Below are 16,275 nucleotides of genomic sequence, written 5' to 3' on the forward strand. Positions count from 1 at the left end.
GGGAACATAAATCCGTTACCTGATATACAACTTAGTGCACTATGTAGGGAACATAAATCCGTTATCTGATATACAACTTAGTGCACTATGTAGGGAACATAAATCCGTTACCTGATATACAACTTAGTGCACTATGTAGGGAACATAAATCCGTTATCTGATATACAACTTAGTGCACTATGTAGGGAACATAAATCCGTTATCTGATATACAACTTAGTGCACTATGTAGGGAACATAAATCCGTTATCTGATATACAACTTAGTGCACTATGTAGGGAACATAAATCCGTTACCTGATATACAACTTAGTGCACTATGTAGGGAACATAAATCCGTTATCTGATATACAACTTAGTGCACTATGTAGGGAACATAAATCCGTTAATATAACTTAGTGCACTATGTAGGAAACATAAATCCGTTACCTGATATACAACTTAGTGCACTATGTAGGGAACATAAATCCGTTACCTGATATACAACTTAGTGCACTATGTAGGGAACATAAATCCGTTACCTGATATACAACTTAGTGCACTATGTAGGGAACATAAATCCGTTATCTGATATACAACTTAGTGCACTATGTAGGGAACATAAATCCGTTAACTGATATATAACTTAGTGCACTATGTAGTACACATTAATGTGTTTGTGACGCGAACAGTTAGCTAAGTAGCTCAGTTAGCAGCTTCTAAAAGTTCTGTTATCACCCATATCCTTTGATGTGTGCGAGAGCTTTTTTAGCTTTTTTATAGGTGGGGGGGGGGGGCCGTGGTCCGGGGGTACCTCCCGGAAATGAGCTTGGGATGTCTGTAATAGGCGAAACTGTGGTGACGTAATCGATGTCTAACCAGTGTGTCTAAATAATCTGCCTTATAAATTCGATGTCTTATTAGAATCCTCTCTATTTAGGGAGCTTAGGAAGCTTTATTGTTCACATTAAGCCTTGTCTGTACTGCCCGAGTCGCTTTAACCGAGTCATATCAAACAGTTTGTCTCATTGGAGGCGCTTTGAAAATGTCAGCAGCAAACTGGGTCAAAATTCAATCGGGTGCACTTTAAAGTAAGGGAGCGCAGCGTCACACTCCACAGGAAACAACGGCACAGCAGCGCAAAAGTGGTTCTGCCGCTTCTCATGTTAAAGCACCCAAACCCGATGGCGCCTGCACAGAGTCAAGGAATAGTGCTGATCAGGGTGTGGCTCTCCGTACACAAAGCTGATCCGCATATGAACTTGCCTTGTGCGCACATGTCGGAGGGGGCGTGTGTGTCAGTCTCGCTCTCCTCAGTCAGGAGTGGAGATCAGGATCGGTAGAGAGGAAGCGTAATGCAATCGGGTAACTGGATACGACTAGATTGGAAGGAAAATTAGGAAAAATGCAAAAAAAAAGAAGCACCCAAACCTCGACAACTTGACACGCCCACAGAAAATCCAAGTACTCTGGTGCCAGTTTGGAACCTCTTTTTTTTGGTGGAAACACACTGAACCGGTTCACAATCAAGTTCAGGAACCGAAGCGACAGTGGAAAAGGGCTATGTGTGTCCTGGGCTCCTCGTAGCTTAGGAACCCCTCACATTTAGGCCTACAATGAGCACTCTATCACATACAAGGACACCTACCACCTCCATGACGTGTGTGCTCCACTTGGAGAGGAGCTGCAGACCCCTCAGTGACAGGTCAAACAGCTCCCTGTACTCCTCATCTGACTTCTGGCTGTCCAGGCCGGAGCCGGTCACCACCTCACTGTTACTGTAGCGAGCCAGCTCTGAGATGAAGCGAATGTGATCGTCTCGGATCTGCACCATCTGCTCGCACAGGTTATACTGGGGACTGATGCTGCTCTGGGTGCAGGTCCACCTGGAACGGAAAGCCAAGGATATCGGTACAATAAGTCAAACTTTGTGTAAATGATATTTATAAAATTCAGAACAATGTATTTTATTATGGGGAACTTATTTCTGCTTGATTATAATCGAGATAAGCTAAATAATAGTAATTACATGATGATATTTATTAATCAGTAGTCATTACTGTTCTAACCTAGCACATGCAAATTAAGGGATTGTTCTGATTGATATCACTGCCTATATTTGCATTTTCATAATTCAGCCGACGTCTTTATCCAAAGCGACTTACAACTGAGACTGTATACACTGCAAGCAATTAAGGGTTAACAAAGTTGACCATAAGTCCTCTTTTTGAACCTACAACCCCAAATCAGAAAAAGTCGGGACAGTATGGAAAATGCAAATAAAATAAAAATGCAGTGTTCCTTACATTTACTTTGACTTTTATTTGATTGCAGACAGAATGAACCTGAGATATTTCATGTTTTATCTGCTCAACTTCATTTCATTTATTAATAAACATCCATTCCTGCATTTCAGGACTGCAAAACATTCCAAAAAAAGTTGGGAAAATTATTACAATGTTTAAAAACAATGTACCTCAAAGAAAGATTGGAAGGGATTTGCATATTTCTCCCTCTACAGTGCATAATATCATTAAACCATTCAAGGAATTGAGAGGAATTTTAGTGTGTAGAGGCTAAAGGTGTAAGCTTAAACTGAACGCCCGTGATCTTCGATCCGTCAGACGGCACTGCATCAAGAACCGCCACTCAACAATAGCTGATATAACCACATGGGTGAGGGATTACTTTGGCAAACCTTTGTCGAGCGCTACAATACAGAGTTACATGCACAAATGCCACTTAAAACATTTACTGTGCAAAAAGAATCCTTATGTTAACCATGTCCAGAAGCGGCGTCAACTTCTCTGGGCATGGAGGCATCTAGGACGGATCATCACACAGTGATGAAACCAAAGATGAAAAGGACCATCCAGACTGTTATCAGCAACAAGTCCAAAAGCCAGGGTCTGTCATGGTATGGGGCTGTGTCAGTGCCCTTGGCAAAGGTCATTAACACTTGTGTGATGGCAGCATTAATGCAGAAAAGTACACTGAGATCTTAGAGCAACATGTGCTGCCTTCAAGACGTCATCTTTTCCAGGGACGTCCATGCATCTTTTCAACAAGACGATGCAAAACCACATGCTGCACACATTACAAAGGCATGGGTGCAGAAGATGAGGGTACAGGTACTGGACTGGCCTGCCTGCAGTCCTGACCTGTTTCCAATAGAGAATTTTGAAATGAAAAATGTAACAACGACGACCCCGTAAGAATGGGACAAAATAAAACCTGAAACACTGAATCACTTGGTCTCCTCGGTGCCAAAACGTCTTTTAAGTGTGGTGAAAAGGAATGGCAGCATTACAAAGTGGTAAATGCTTTACTGTCCCAACTTTTTTTTGGAATGTGTTCCAGGCCTAAAATGCAGGAATGGATGTTTTTTATTATTTGCATTTTCCATACTGTCTTAACTTTTTCTGATTTGGGGTTCACTGCCTCCGGGCAGGATTTCTAAATGACTCTCCATGTGCGAGACTGGCCTCACGCGTGAATCAACCAAAATATGGGCGAATAAGAAGGAACTGGTGGATTGTGCACATGTCGGAGGAGGCATGTTATTATTTAATGCATTTAAATAATAAAAAAAAACACTAGATTTCCAATTCTACCCAGTACTGCTTTAGGGACTTTTTAATGTTTCAAAACTTACTTTGATTTGTTCTCCTCGTAGTGGGCACTTGTCTCAATGTATCGAGACAACTCGATCTGCATGTCACCAAAGAGAGGCACAACCTGGAGCTGTGGAGGCATTTAAACACATATTATAGCGAACAAATCACCGCACCATTTACAGATTCTTATCTATTAACATCCAACCTTAAAGAACTTGTCGATTTTGCTAAGATTTATCCTCTTCTTGGCATCCAGCTTGTAGATGTTGCTGACGTTTCCATCCATCAGATAAAGTCCGAACCCCATGACCTGAAACACGGGGCACAAACCTGTTCAGCTGCCTATTTATCACATACCAGACAGTAAAATTAAGGCCTGCGGTGGAATGTGAGGTGTATTCAAGGCACCTTGAGAAGCATGTGTTTCTCGCTGGGTGTCAGGTACATCTTATTTTCGTAGTAATCCACAGAGATGTTTACGATATCAGCCAACAGCTCCTCATAGCCAGGTATCACTTCCAGTTGCTGATGCAGACACTGCATGCAAACAAGCAGATAGAACATACATAAGCACAACTGCATCGTCTTTGATGAAAAATTAAGTATATAATCAGCTGCTTCTGTAGTAGTATTATAATTGGATTGTTTTCACTAATTAATAAGAAACTAATTCATTAATTTTGAGTATGTATGATTTGTGTAAATCCTATTCATTCCAGTTATTCACCCCTGGGTGGGTTGCAAACCAAAAAAATGGGTCACAGAGAAAAATAATAATAATTGAATAACTTTACGTTACATCTTGTAAACCACGGTGGGACTAGATTGCCACCATAATTATTAATTAAATATATTTTGTTTGGGTTCTCTGCGTCGTGGTAAAAATCACGGACAAAATGTGGGTCGCTTGAAAAAAAGCAGCTTAAAAAACCCTGATCTTGGGTGTATGCCTGCCTTGCAATCAAGGTTTTTTAGGTGTTGCCAAATCTATCGCAACCTGTAACAGGGTGAGCTTGAGAAATGGGTGACACAGCAACACAGATTTAAGATATGGTGCTATATACAGTGTATCACAAAAGTGAGTACACCCCTCACATTTCTGCAGATATTTAAGTATATCTTTTCATGGGACAACACTGACAAAATGACACTTTGACACAATGAAAAGTAGTCTGTGTGCAGCTTATATAACAGTGTAAATTTATTCTTCCCTCAAAATAACTCAATATACAGCCATTAATGTCTAAACCACCGGCAACAAAAGTGAGTACACCCCTTAGTGAAAGTTCCTGAAGTGTCAATATTTTGTGTGGCCACCATTATTTCCCAGAACTGCCTTAACTCTCCTGGGCATGGAGTTTACCAGAGCTTCACAGGTTGCCACTGGAATGCTTTTCCACTCCTCCATGACGACATCACGGAGCTGGCGGATATTCGAGACTTTGCGCTCCTCCACCTTCCGCTTGAGGATGCCCCAAAGATGTTCTATTGGGTTTAGGTCTGGAGACATGCTTGGCCAGTCCATCACCTTTACCCTCAGCGTCTTCAATAAAGCAGTGGTCGTCTTAGAGGTGTGTTTGGGGTCATTATCATGCTGGAACACTGCCCTGCGACCCAGTTTCCGGAGGGAGGGGATCATGCTCTGCTTCAGTATTTCACAGTACATATTGGAGTTCATGTGTCCCTCAATGAAATGTAACTCCCCAACACCTGCTGCACTCATGCAGCCCCAGACCATGGCATTCCCACCACCATGCTTGACTGTAGGCATGACACACTTATCTTTGTACTCCTCACCTGATTGCCGCCACACATGCTTGAGACCATCTGAACCAAACAAATTAATCTTGGTCTCATCAGACCATAGGACATGGTTCCAGTAATCCATGTCCTTTGTTGACATGTCTTCAGCAAACTGTTTGCGGGCTTTCTTGTGTAGAGACTTCAGAAGAGGCTTCCTTCTGGGGTGACAGCCATGCAGACCAATTTGATGTAGTGTGCGGCGTATGGTCTGAGCACTGACAGGCTGACCCCCCACCTTTTCAATCTCTGCAGCAATGCTGACAGCACTCCTGCGCCTATCTTTCAAAGACAGCAGTTGGATGTGACGCTGAGCACGTGCACTCAGCTTCTTTGGACGACCAACGCGAGGTCTGTTCTGAGTGGACCCTGCTCTTTTAAAACGCTGGATGATCTTGGCCACTGTGCTGCAGCTCACTTTCAGGGTGTTGGCAATCTTCTTGTAGCCTTGGCCATCTTCATGTAGTGCAACAATTCGTCTTTTAAGATCCTCAGAGAGTTCTTTGCCATGAGGTGCCATGTTGGAACTTTCAGTGACCAGTATGAGAGAGTGTGAGAGCTGTACTACTAAATTGAACACACCTGCTCCCTATGCACACCTGAGACCTAGTAACACTAACAAATCACATGACATTTTGGAGGGAAAATGACAAGCAGTGCTCAATTTGGACATTTAGGGGTGTAGTCTCTTAGGGGTGTACTCACTTTTGTTGCCGGTGGTTTAGACATTAATGGCTGTATATTGAGTTATTTTGAGGGAAGAATAAATTTACACTGTTATATAAGCTGCACACAGACTACTTTTCATTGTGTCAAAGTGTCATTTTGTCAGTGTTGTCCCATGAAAAGATATACTTAAATATCTGCAGAAATGTGAGGGGTGTACTCACTTTTGTGATACACTGTATATATATTAGGGCTGTCAAATTTAACGCGATAATAACGCATTAACGCGATCTCAATTTAACGCGATTCAAAAAAAATAGTGCCGTTAACACAAATTCTATTTGGCTCTGCGAGTCATCCGTAGTTCATGTTGAGACTTGACCGTGCACGGCATCTCTCATTAAGACAGCGTTTCTCAAATGTAACCGAGCGTCGTAGTGATGCACTTGCTTAATAAAAAAATAAATACACGGTATTCACAAATTGTCGGGAGCAAAACACTTTATTACTTTTTCTGTTACGGTACCGAATAGCGGATGCTATTCCATGAACTATGGAAGCCCCAAAGGGTCAAAACACACTCACTTTGTGTAGAAACGTCCATCAAACCATTGTCACGATACAACCACAGAAAAGTCTGTTACAATAACTACGCCTTATCCCACCTGAAGCACCGCTGATCTACAATGTTTGCTGATGGAGAAATTTTAACCTACAATCTGACATATATACGAAGTCAAGGGTCTCTGCTGGATAGTATTACTGCCTAGTATGTGAGTGAATAAAACTCCCTTACAGTTTTCTCTTGTCCCAGCAGTTTTTAACACAAGTACATTTAGCATAAAATGTGTTCACCATTTTAATTGTAACATTTCACTTAAAAATCCTTGTTTTCTATAACATTTACACAGATTTTTTTAAATGCGATTAATCGCGATTAACTATATGAAATTCTAAGATTAATCGTTTGACAGCCCTAATATATATATATATCATATCTTATAACAATATAATCTATATACCTGTGTGATTCTGTTGTGATTGGCTAGGAACATGGACAGATTCTGCGACTCCTGGATAGACTGTGGATCAGCCATCTTTCGAAGGAACTGAGCAGCTCTATAAAAATAAAAATAAAACAGTACAGGAAATGAAAAAAAAACACTTTATTACCAAAAATAGAATGAACAATACACTCAGTACGGTACTTTACCTTTTGTAGGCGGAGTGGTCATTCTTGACACTGCACTTCATGTTCTTGAGTTCATCCAGAACCGCGAACATGTTGATGAATTTTCCCAGAGTGAGCAGGTAGGCTTCGGACACGAAGTCCTTCCTGCGCTCAGCGTGGCACAGACGCTTCACCTCACCGCAGAAGCGCTCGATCGCCTTACGCTAGAGAGGTGAAGAGCATAAGCAGACGTTATTCACTTTACTTTCAGGAGCATCAGCATTCTTTAAATACAAGATTTTAATGCGGGAAGGTGTTGAATAATTTGACTTCAGTTCCAAACAAGAGTTTGTTAATATTAATAGTGATACGTGGTTTGGATCTGCTATAGATCGATTTCTTTAACTCCTTGAACCTAACCATTTTTCTGCATTTTCATTTGAAATGGCACTTTGTAAACAAATTCCAAATAAATCTGCATCTACAAGGGCTAAATTCTAAATGTTGGGGTATATGGATATGCAAAATGCATTCAGACCCTTTGATTTGATTTTTTTGTGTTATGGATTTGGTGGGTGTAATTTACCTAATGATCAACCCGTAATCAGCCATAATTTCATTAAATGTTTTAAGATAAGTTCAAAACATTGTCAAAAAAACAATAAAAAATCTAAACTGTGGTGCTTGGGTGATGGAGTGATAAAATACACCGGACAACTAACAGGGTTCAAATCTCAGCTGTTTTATCAGCTGGTCGAGCATCTACACAGACATAATTGCCTATGTCTGAGGGTGGGAGGGCCAAACAGCCTGTCTGTTCTAGAACAGTCAAATTGGAATTTTTTATTTCTTTATTTAATTCCTTATAAAAGCCCCTTACAGCAATTACAGCTGCAGGTCTTTTTGAATACATTGAGATCTAAGATTTGTACATCTGGATTTAGGCGGTTTATCCTATTCTTCATGGCAGATCTTCTAAAACTCCAGACTGGACGGTCTCTCCAAGAATGTATAATGGGGTATAAGTCTGGGCTTTGGCTGGGCCACTCAAGAACATTCAGAGACTTGTCCCTAAGGTATAAAGGCCTTGTTGCATTGTGTTGCATGTTGCTTTAATGGAAATGGCTAGCCAGTCTTCCTCCCTCACCTGAAAGTACATGAACCTCATGAGCTTGGTGACCTCGGGTTCCAGCACCTCCACGGTCTTCTCATAGATCTCCACTCTGTTGGGCTGCTCATTGCACTTCACCTAATGCACACAAAAGGGAAAATAACACAGGCTGGACATTAACGTTTTTTATAAAGTGAGCTACCATGCTGAATGAGACTCAAAAAGTTCTGGTAATTAGTATTGATATATACTCTAACAGGTATAGAGTATATAGTGTCTTAAAAACAAACAGCATTGCCCTATGCATAAAAAATAATGTTTATTGGGGTGCAGAAAATCCTCTAAAGTGTAAATAAGAGAGAACTACAATTTCTGTCAAGCTGGGCCTCCCTATTTGCTGGCAGGGTGTGTTCATGGCAGGTCAGGACATCGCAGTTTGCAAGTTTTTGGTGTCCTACAGTTCTAGCTAAATTGATTTATACACCTGGAAGGGTGTTTACATCATTTGCCCATACAATAGATACAATAAATACTAGGGATGCACCGATCCGATATTAAGATCGGATATCGGTGCCGATATTACCAAAATGAGATAGATCGGGTATCGGATAATTAGGCCGATACGCTGCCTCAGTAGAGAGGATTCTAATAAGTCAATATTATTCGAACGCGCTACTTAGACAGCGCTTCCATCGGGTTTCGCGTTTAGCATCTTGCCATTAAAACCAATGAATTGAGGTAGCACAGCACGCTAACGTCAATATAACACCTCCCTTCAGGTACCGATAACGGTTACATTTCCTGACAAGCCCGAACTTGCAAATAAAAACACTCGGTACAAGTTTATACAGGTTAAAAATCAGTAATATTTTATTTACGTTTGATAATAACGTTTATTTAATAATGTATGTTAATAATGTTTATTTTTCTGTGAGAGAAAGAGAGACGATTTCGAACAGCCTCCTTCGCGGGAGCACGCACAGGATGACGTAAAATGCGTCTATGTAGAGAGCTCCCTAGCTTTTCGAACACACCCTTTATGTTGAATTGCACTAGATGTTTGATTACTGATTGTATTGTACCAATTAGTGCTGGACAATAATTCGATATCGATATATATCGCGATAGAAAATGTTTCAATAACGGTGATATGATTTTTAAACAAATTCGATCGATATGCATACGTCAGTGCGTGATGACGTACGCCACAGGCACGAAGCCGGTGCTCAGCGTTACCGCTCTGATTACACTCCGCTACAACACGGTGGATATTAGCGGCTAAATGAGTTTAACAGCTGTGAGTGAACGAGCATCCACAGTTTAAAAAGAAGCAGACGAAATAGTTGATAAGAGAGGAAAGACTAGACATTTTTTTTTCTGTATTCTTTAAGCACATCATCTGCTGCAGCAAATTCTGCAGCAACTTTTAAGCACTTTTTATATTCTTTATCCTGGTTGAGCACTTTTGTTCGAAAATGTTTACATACAAATAATAATCAGTCCATGTTGTGGATTAAAGTTAGTTAAGACCAGAGGTGGAAAGTAACGAATTACATTTACTCGCGTTACTGTAATTGAGTGTACTTTTTTGTTTTTTGTGTACTTATACTTTTTAAAGTAGATTTCACAGCCTGTAATTTTACTTTTACTTAAGTATGTTTTGTGTTAAGAATTGTAATTCGCTACATTTTAAATACGATCCGTTACTGAGTAAAATAATAAACGCTAAAGAAATCGCGGCTGGGAAACTGCTGCAGTGAATTCTGCGACGGGGAGTCGGATCTTTTGTCTCGGTTCCTTTTAAAGAGCCGTATATATATACAGAAGCGCGAATCGATTCCTTTATTTCAATTTAAAGGGCCGTTCAATAGATTCGAATCATTCTACGACACATCACTAGTGGTTATACAGTTTAAAAAAGTTTTATGGGACTAAAATGACACATTACACACCCCTAATTGTTTTAAATGTTGTATCAACATGTTTCTTCTATTATATTTGAATTAAAAACAACTATTGTGAGATTTATATCCACTTGTCCTGTTTGCATTACACAGAAGAGTTAATAAAGTAACGAAGTAACGTTTACTCTGAGTACATTTTAAATGAGTTACTTTTTACTTGAGTAGATTTTTAGACTAGTAACTTTACTCGTACTTAAGTAAAATTCATTAAAGTAATAGTACTTTTACTTGAGTACAATATTTTAGTACTCTTTCCACCTCTGGTTAAGACATATGTTAATATATTATATTATATTATATACTGTCAAAGCTTATGTTTATTTAAGAATGATGTCGTGTTTTGTCTGTATACAAATGCTGTAAAAGGTAAAAGGTGAAAGCTAATTTATTTGTATTATTATTATTATTATTTCTAAAATATTATGTAGTTGTAAAGGGTGAGATTTCATAGACTTTGCAAATAAATTTTTCAGAGGTTCGCAGGTACAGCCTTTCAATGTTGGTGTTCCTGGCAGTTTTTCTGACATTTGTATTAATCATATCGATATCGGAATTATATCGTATCGACCGAAATTAGGAGTTATATCGTGATATAAATTTTAGCCATATCGTCCAGCCCTAGTACCAAGGTATTCGTTTATTCTCAGGTTCTTCTTCCGCTGCTAGATTTTGAATTACTGTTTACACTACATATTTAAAAAATAAGACTGATTACTGTTTGTGTAACTACTTCAGTTTCAGCTGATACATTTAATTTATTTTAAAATATTTTAAGAAGTTTGCCTTTTTTATTTTGAATTTGAATGCTGTGCCAAGGTCCTGCACAATTGTTTATTATTTTATTGACAAATAAATAGCAGTTCAGTACATTTATATCTGTGTTAATTATATTTTGTTTTGCAAACTTAGTAATGTTTAAGTCAATCCTGATGCCTTAAGTCTTTCCCACATGATAAAGTATACGGTTTATTAATTCAACAATGGTATCGGATCCGTATCGGGTATCGACCGATATGCAAAGTATATGTATCGGATCGATATCGGAACTGAAAAAGTTGGATCGGTGCATCCCTAGTAAATACATGGTCTATCTGAAACCTAGTGCACTCTCTACATAGACATCGAAAGTAGGGCTGCACGATATTGGAAAAAACTGACATGACGATTTTTTTTTCTCCTGCGATATATATTGCGATATTAAAAAAAATGCAGGAATTTTCACCACATTATTAATAATATTAATAATGCATGTATCTTACTTTAAATAAGGGGCTCATCTGTAAAAAAGGGTGGTGCCTACAAGAGATACAAAAGATTATGACAAGCTACATCTTTGTACTCGGTTGAAACTGAGAATTAAACTAAGAAAGCTTCAATATCACATGAGGGAATTAACAGGATTGACAAAATGGGTCGTTTAATATTTTTTTTCACAATCGAAACCTCTTCATGTAGTAAACATTATAAAAAAAACTATACAAACAAAAGAGCAGCTATACACCTGTTCGAAATCCGAGATGCCTTACTAAGCTCACTACTGAGGCATCTTAATATTTCAATGTTATTTCGACTCAAGAACGAGTGAGAATCGGACGCGTCCTTAGTGATGAAGGCGATCCCAGAATTCATCGCGGCATCTCTTCTCTCACAGAAAAATAAACATGGCTGACAGTGCGGACAAAGTTATTTATTAACGTGAATAAATAATTATAGTGTTTTTATTTGCAAGTTTGGGCTTGTCAGCAAATGTAACCGTTTTCTGTACACGACTCGAGATGTTATATTGACATGTTAGCGCTGTCCCACCTCATTCCATTGGTTTTAATGGCAAGATGCTAAATGCTAAACGCGGAACCCGATGGAATCGCTAAGTAGCGCGTTCGAATAACCTGCCATATAAAAGTCAATGACTTATTAGAATCCTCTCTATTGAGGCAGCTGCACATGTAGGTAGTAAGACAGCGAGGCGGCTCACTAGGTTTTCGAACACACTGGTAGATTATGTCATGGAAAATGAGAACGGTGTGAATTTTCGTTTTGTGTCAAGCAGCAAAAAAGTTGTAGCGTGACGTATTTGATTTAATTTGCATTAAGTGACATCGCACGTCCTGCGATGTGACTATTGCGCATGCACACATCGCGATGACGATGCTGAAACGATATATCGTGCAGCCCTAATCGAAGGGTTTTGTCTAAAAATGCTGGCTACTGAGATGCCTTAATCCGACCGATATTCTGACTTGGTGAGGTCACTCTCAAATGCAAGTGATTCTCATTAATTTTACGTATTTATAAAGGCGTACAAGTGTAAGTAGTGCGTCTAAATAATCTGCCCTCTGGAATCCTCTCTACTTAGGCAGCTGTCTAGATAGGCACTAGGCAGCTCACTAGGATCTCAGACAGACCCATAGAGGTGAGGTGCTTTGTATGGGTACCTGAGGAATGGCCCTGGAGCAGCTCCTCCAGGTGTACAGCATGACTGCGTACTCATGTCCCTCCTCCAGCATTTCATTCTGAAAACAGAGTGACTGATTATACAACCACAAACATGTGATAAAACAGACCACCATTCTACATGCCTGTTGTCTGTCTAATATAGACTAGAGTCTGACTAAGACACCACATCGCAGAAAATATGCTTGGTCTACTTCTTCTTTTTATAAAAATAGATACATGTACGGACTTAGTCATGAACCTAGAATTAGAAGGTCTAAAGACGAAAAACAGTCATCATTTATTTATTCATTCTCTGGAACATGATTATACCCAGAAACCCTAGACACAAAACAGCAATGCTTCCAACACGTAGTGCCGAGTCGTTACATGGAACACCCATTCATTCGCTCATTGACTCCCTCACACAATGACTCCTACACGCAATTTAAGGTGTTTTCACATCTATAGTACGTTTGCTCTGGTTTGAATCAGTTGATGTGTTCTTTTCACACAGTCTAGGCGTACCAAAATCTGTAAGGGGAATTGGTCGTGTCTCAATACTGAAAACACCCCTCCCTCTGTGTCCAAACTCAGTTACCCGAGTTGTGTTTTTAGCTGCTTTAGACTTTGACATCTTGGACATTTTGACTAACCGATTGCTAACTGAATTGCTGTAGGATTGCTTGTGTAACAGACTATTCTGTGGTGTAGTGTGCTGACAATGTTTGATGTATGTGTTTACGTATTAAGTGCATTTTGTCCCTTAGGGGATTCCATAATAATGTAAAAGTGTGCTTCTCTACACACGTGATCATCTCTCTGTAGTCTGTGCTGCGCCTTAAAAGAACAAGCCAGTAAAGTATAATGCTCCCGATAGTTTGTCTATGTACAGTTTATTTCTTACTTTATAAACTTAGTAAACTCTAAAGATGCTCGATTACGCTAAAACACCTCATCAGGCAAATTAACCAGTAAACAGGAGGCACTTGAACGCTGTGCAAATGACTTTAAAACGTTAAATCGCTAAACACAAGGGTCTTGGTTGCCCAGGGTGCCCGTACAGAAAGTGGAGGATTGTAGTGATCGGGGCGTGGCCAAACAAAAAGTCCACCAAAGTATGGAAAAATAAGAAGGGATTGGTGGACCGTGAACACATCGGAAGGAGTGTGTGTCAGGTAAATATACACCCTCTTTGGATGCCATCGGGATCCCCCAGCAGCGGATTGGCTACGGTAAATTGGGCACTCAAAGTTCACCTGATTGAACTTTGACCCAGCTGACTGTTTCAAAGCGCCTCCAATGAGACGAACTGTTTGATATGACGTAATAAAAGTGGGGGTCTGCAGGATAGTCTACTTCTCTCCTGGGTCTGGGTCTGGGTGGGGGTCTGCAGGATAGTCTACTTCTCTCCTGGGTCTGGGTCAGGGTGGGGGTCTGCAGTGGGGGTCTACTTCTCTCCTGGGTCTGGGTCAGGGTGGGGGTCTGCAGTGGGGGTCTACTTCTCTCCTGGGTCTGGGTCAGGGTGGGGGTCTGCAGGATAGTCTACTTCTCTCCTGGGTCTGGGTCAGGGTGGGGGTCTGCAGTGAGGGTCTACTTCTCTCCTGGGTCTGGGTCAGGGTGGGGGTCTGCAGGATAGTCTACTTTTCTCCTGGGTCTGGGTCAGGGTGGGGGTCTGCAGTGGGGGTCTACTTCTCTCCTGGGTCTGGGTCAGGGTGGGGGTCTGCAGTGGGGGTCTACTTCTCTCCTGGGTCTGGGTCAGGGTGGGGGTCTGCAGTGGGGGTCTACTTCTCTCCTGGGTCTGGGTCAGGGTGGGGGTCTGCAGTGGGGGTCTACTTCTCTCCTGGGTCTGGGTCAGGGTGGGGGTCTACTTCTCTCCTGGGTCTGGGTCAGGGTGGGGGTCTGCAGTGGGGGTCTGGGAAGCAGATATGTCTTGCCCTCATTTTGATCCTGCAGCTGCCATGCTCGCCTGACCTGCATCCTAATACGCTGTAGCTCCCCAAACACAAGTGTTTACTCACCATGCTGGAGTGGACTGTGGCCTGCTCAATGTATCGGGCGATGCCAGTCACGAAAGCATTTCTGTCCTCAAAGTTGGTATCAAAGTTGGCCTAATGGAAACAAAGAAGTGATTTTAATATTTAATATTTAATCACACACACACTGAGACACACACACACCGACAATGTCGTTCCGTGTACCTGATCGGGCAGTTTTACCTGACTCGGGACTGGCACTGAGAGCGTATAACCAAGTAGTGGGTAGCGCTTATCGTGGTTAGGATCACCACGGCTTTATTCTGGTCAGGGTCAAAGATGAGTCCAGTGCTATGTATTAACACACTTCTGACAGGACACCAATCCTTTGCCCCCAACCAGCCAACCCTAAATCCCAGCGGTAGTGGCCTAGCATAATATACTGCTGTGTCACCATATGTTCACAGTGGAAGATCATTTTTTCATTTAATTTTATTGATCAGAGATCAAGATCTATGCACATCCAATCATGTTTGTGTAGACGCCCGGGTGGCTAATAGCACTATTGAGATTCAAACCTGGATGTCAGCTTGTGGGCCAGGGTAATTGTTCGCTGTGACACCCAAGTGCCCCATGCTATATCAAACAAACCTTAAACCTTTGATCTCACACCCTAATTAAATCTTCTTTATTCAATAGAGCACATTATATTCGTATAGGAAGATGCCATGGGATCAGCAGTGGGCTCAGATACTAAATCATGTCCCTCTGCCCTGCCACTAATGGCCGGCAGGGTGCACGGAGGTGCACATGGCTGTCTGTGGTGGTCTCATTAATCAGGCTCTGCGTCTCATCAGCGGTAATGCACAGTATCAAGAAGATGCTGGTGCCTGCAGAGCTGGCGTGACTCATTGGTCAGGGTTGCGGCAGGTCCGGTTCCATCAGCACCAACGCACAACATCTGGAAGATGCTGGTGTCTCCAGAGGTGGCGTGACTCATTGGTCAGGGTTGCGGCAGGTCCGGTTCCATCAGCACCAATGCACAACATCTGGAAGATGCTGGTGTCTCTAGAGGTGGCGTGACTCCTTGGTCAGGGTTGCGGCAGGTCCGGTTCCATCAGCACTGACGCACAACATCTGGGAGATGCTAATGTCTCCTGAGGAGGCGTGACTCCTTGGTCAGGGTTGCGGCAGGTCCGGTTCCATCAGCACCAATGCACAACATCTGGAAGATGCTGGTGTCTCCAGAGGTGGCGTGACTTGCAGTGGAAGCTTAGCTGGCGCACCAAATAATTACACTGGCCCACAACCTGAGATCCAGGTTCGAATCTCAGCGGTGCTATCGGCCAGCTGGGTGTCTATACAAACATTGGTTGTGATTGGTTGTGCATAGATTGGCAGCCTGTCCAGGGTGCCTTGCGCCCTGTGTTTCCTGATGGAACCCAACCTGCCGCAACACTGACCCCTTTTGACCGGAGCCCCACAGACAAATCCAAACTGGACCGTGGCTGCATAACTGATGGAATGCCTGCTCCGCCCCCTTTTCAATTGCTTTCTGAC

At 41.6% G+C, this 16,275-nt stretch overlaps 1 protein-coding gene across 2 annotated transcripts in view; it reads right to left on the minus strand.

Annotated features, from left to right (window-relative positions):
• The window catches only part of cyfip2 (cytoplasmic FMR1 interacting protein 2), a 52,571-nt gene that overhangs the window by 21,443 nt on the left and 14,853 nt on the right, over positions 1-16,275 (minus strand). For both annotated transcript variants that reach the window (XM_062999853.1, XM_062999854.1), the window contains exons 3-11: positions 14,761-14,850; positions 12,742-12,819; positions 8,379-8,480; positions 7,274-7,455; positions 7,083-7,179; positions 4,003-4,131; positions 3,800-3,904; positions 3,633-3,721; positions 1,626-1,863 (exon numbers count right to left, since the gene is read on the minus strand). In XM_062999853.1, coding sequence (XP_062855923.1) covers positions 1,626-1,863; positions 3,633-3,721; positions 3,800-3,904; positions 4,003-4,131; positions 7,083-7,179; positions 7,274-7,455; positions 8,379-8,480; positions 12,742-12,819; positions 14,761-14,850 — 1,110 coding nt within the window. The remainder of the gene's footprint in view (positions 1-1,625; positions 1,864-3,632; positions 3,722-3,799; positions 3,905-4,002; positions 4,132-7,082; positions 7,180-7,273; positions 7,456-8,378; positions 8,481-12,741; positions 12,820-14,760; positions 14,851-16,275) is intronic.

The sequence above is a fragment of the Trichomycterus rosablanca genome, chromosome 8, assembly GCF_030014385.1.
Source record: "Trichomycterus rosablanca isolate fTriRos1 chromosome 8, fTriRos1.hap1, whole genome shotgun sequence".
In the NCBI taxonomy this organism is placed as follows: domain Eukaryota; kingdom Metazoa; phylum Chordata; class Actinopteri; order Siluriformes; family Trichomycteridae; genus Trichomycterus; species Trichomycterus rosablanca.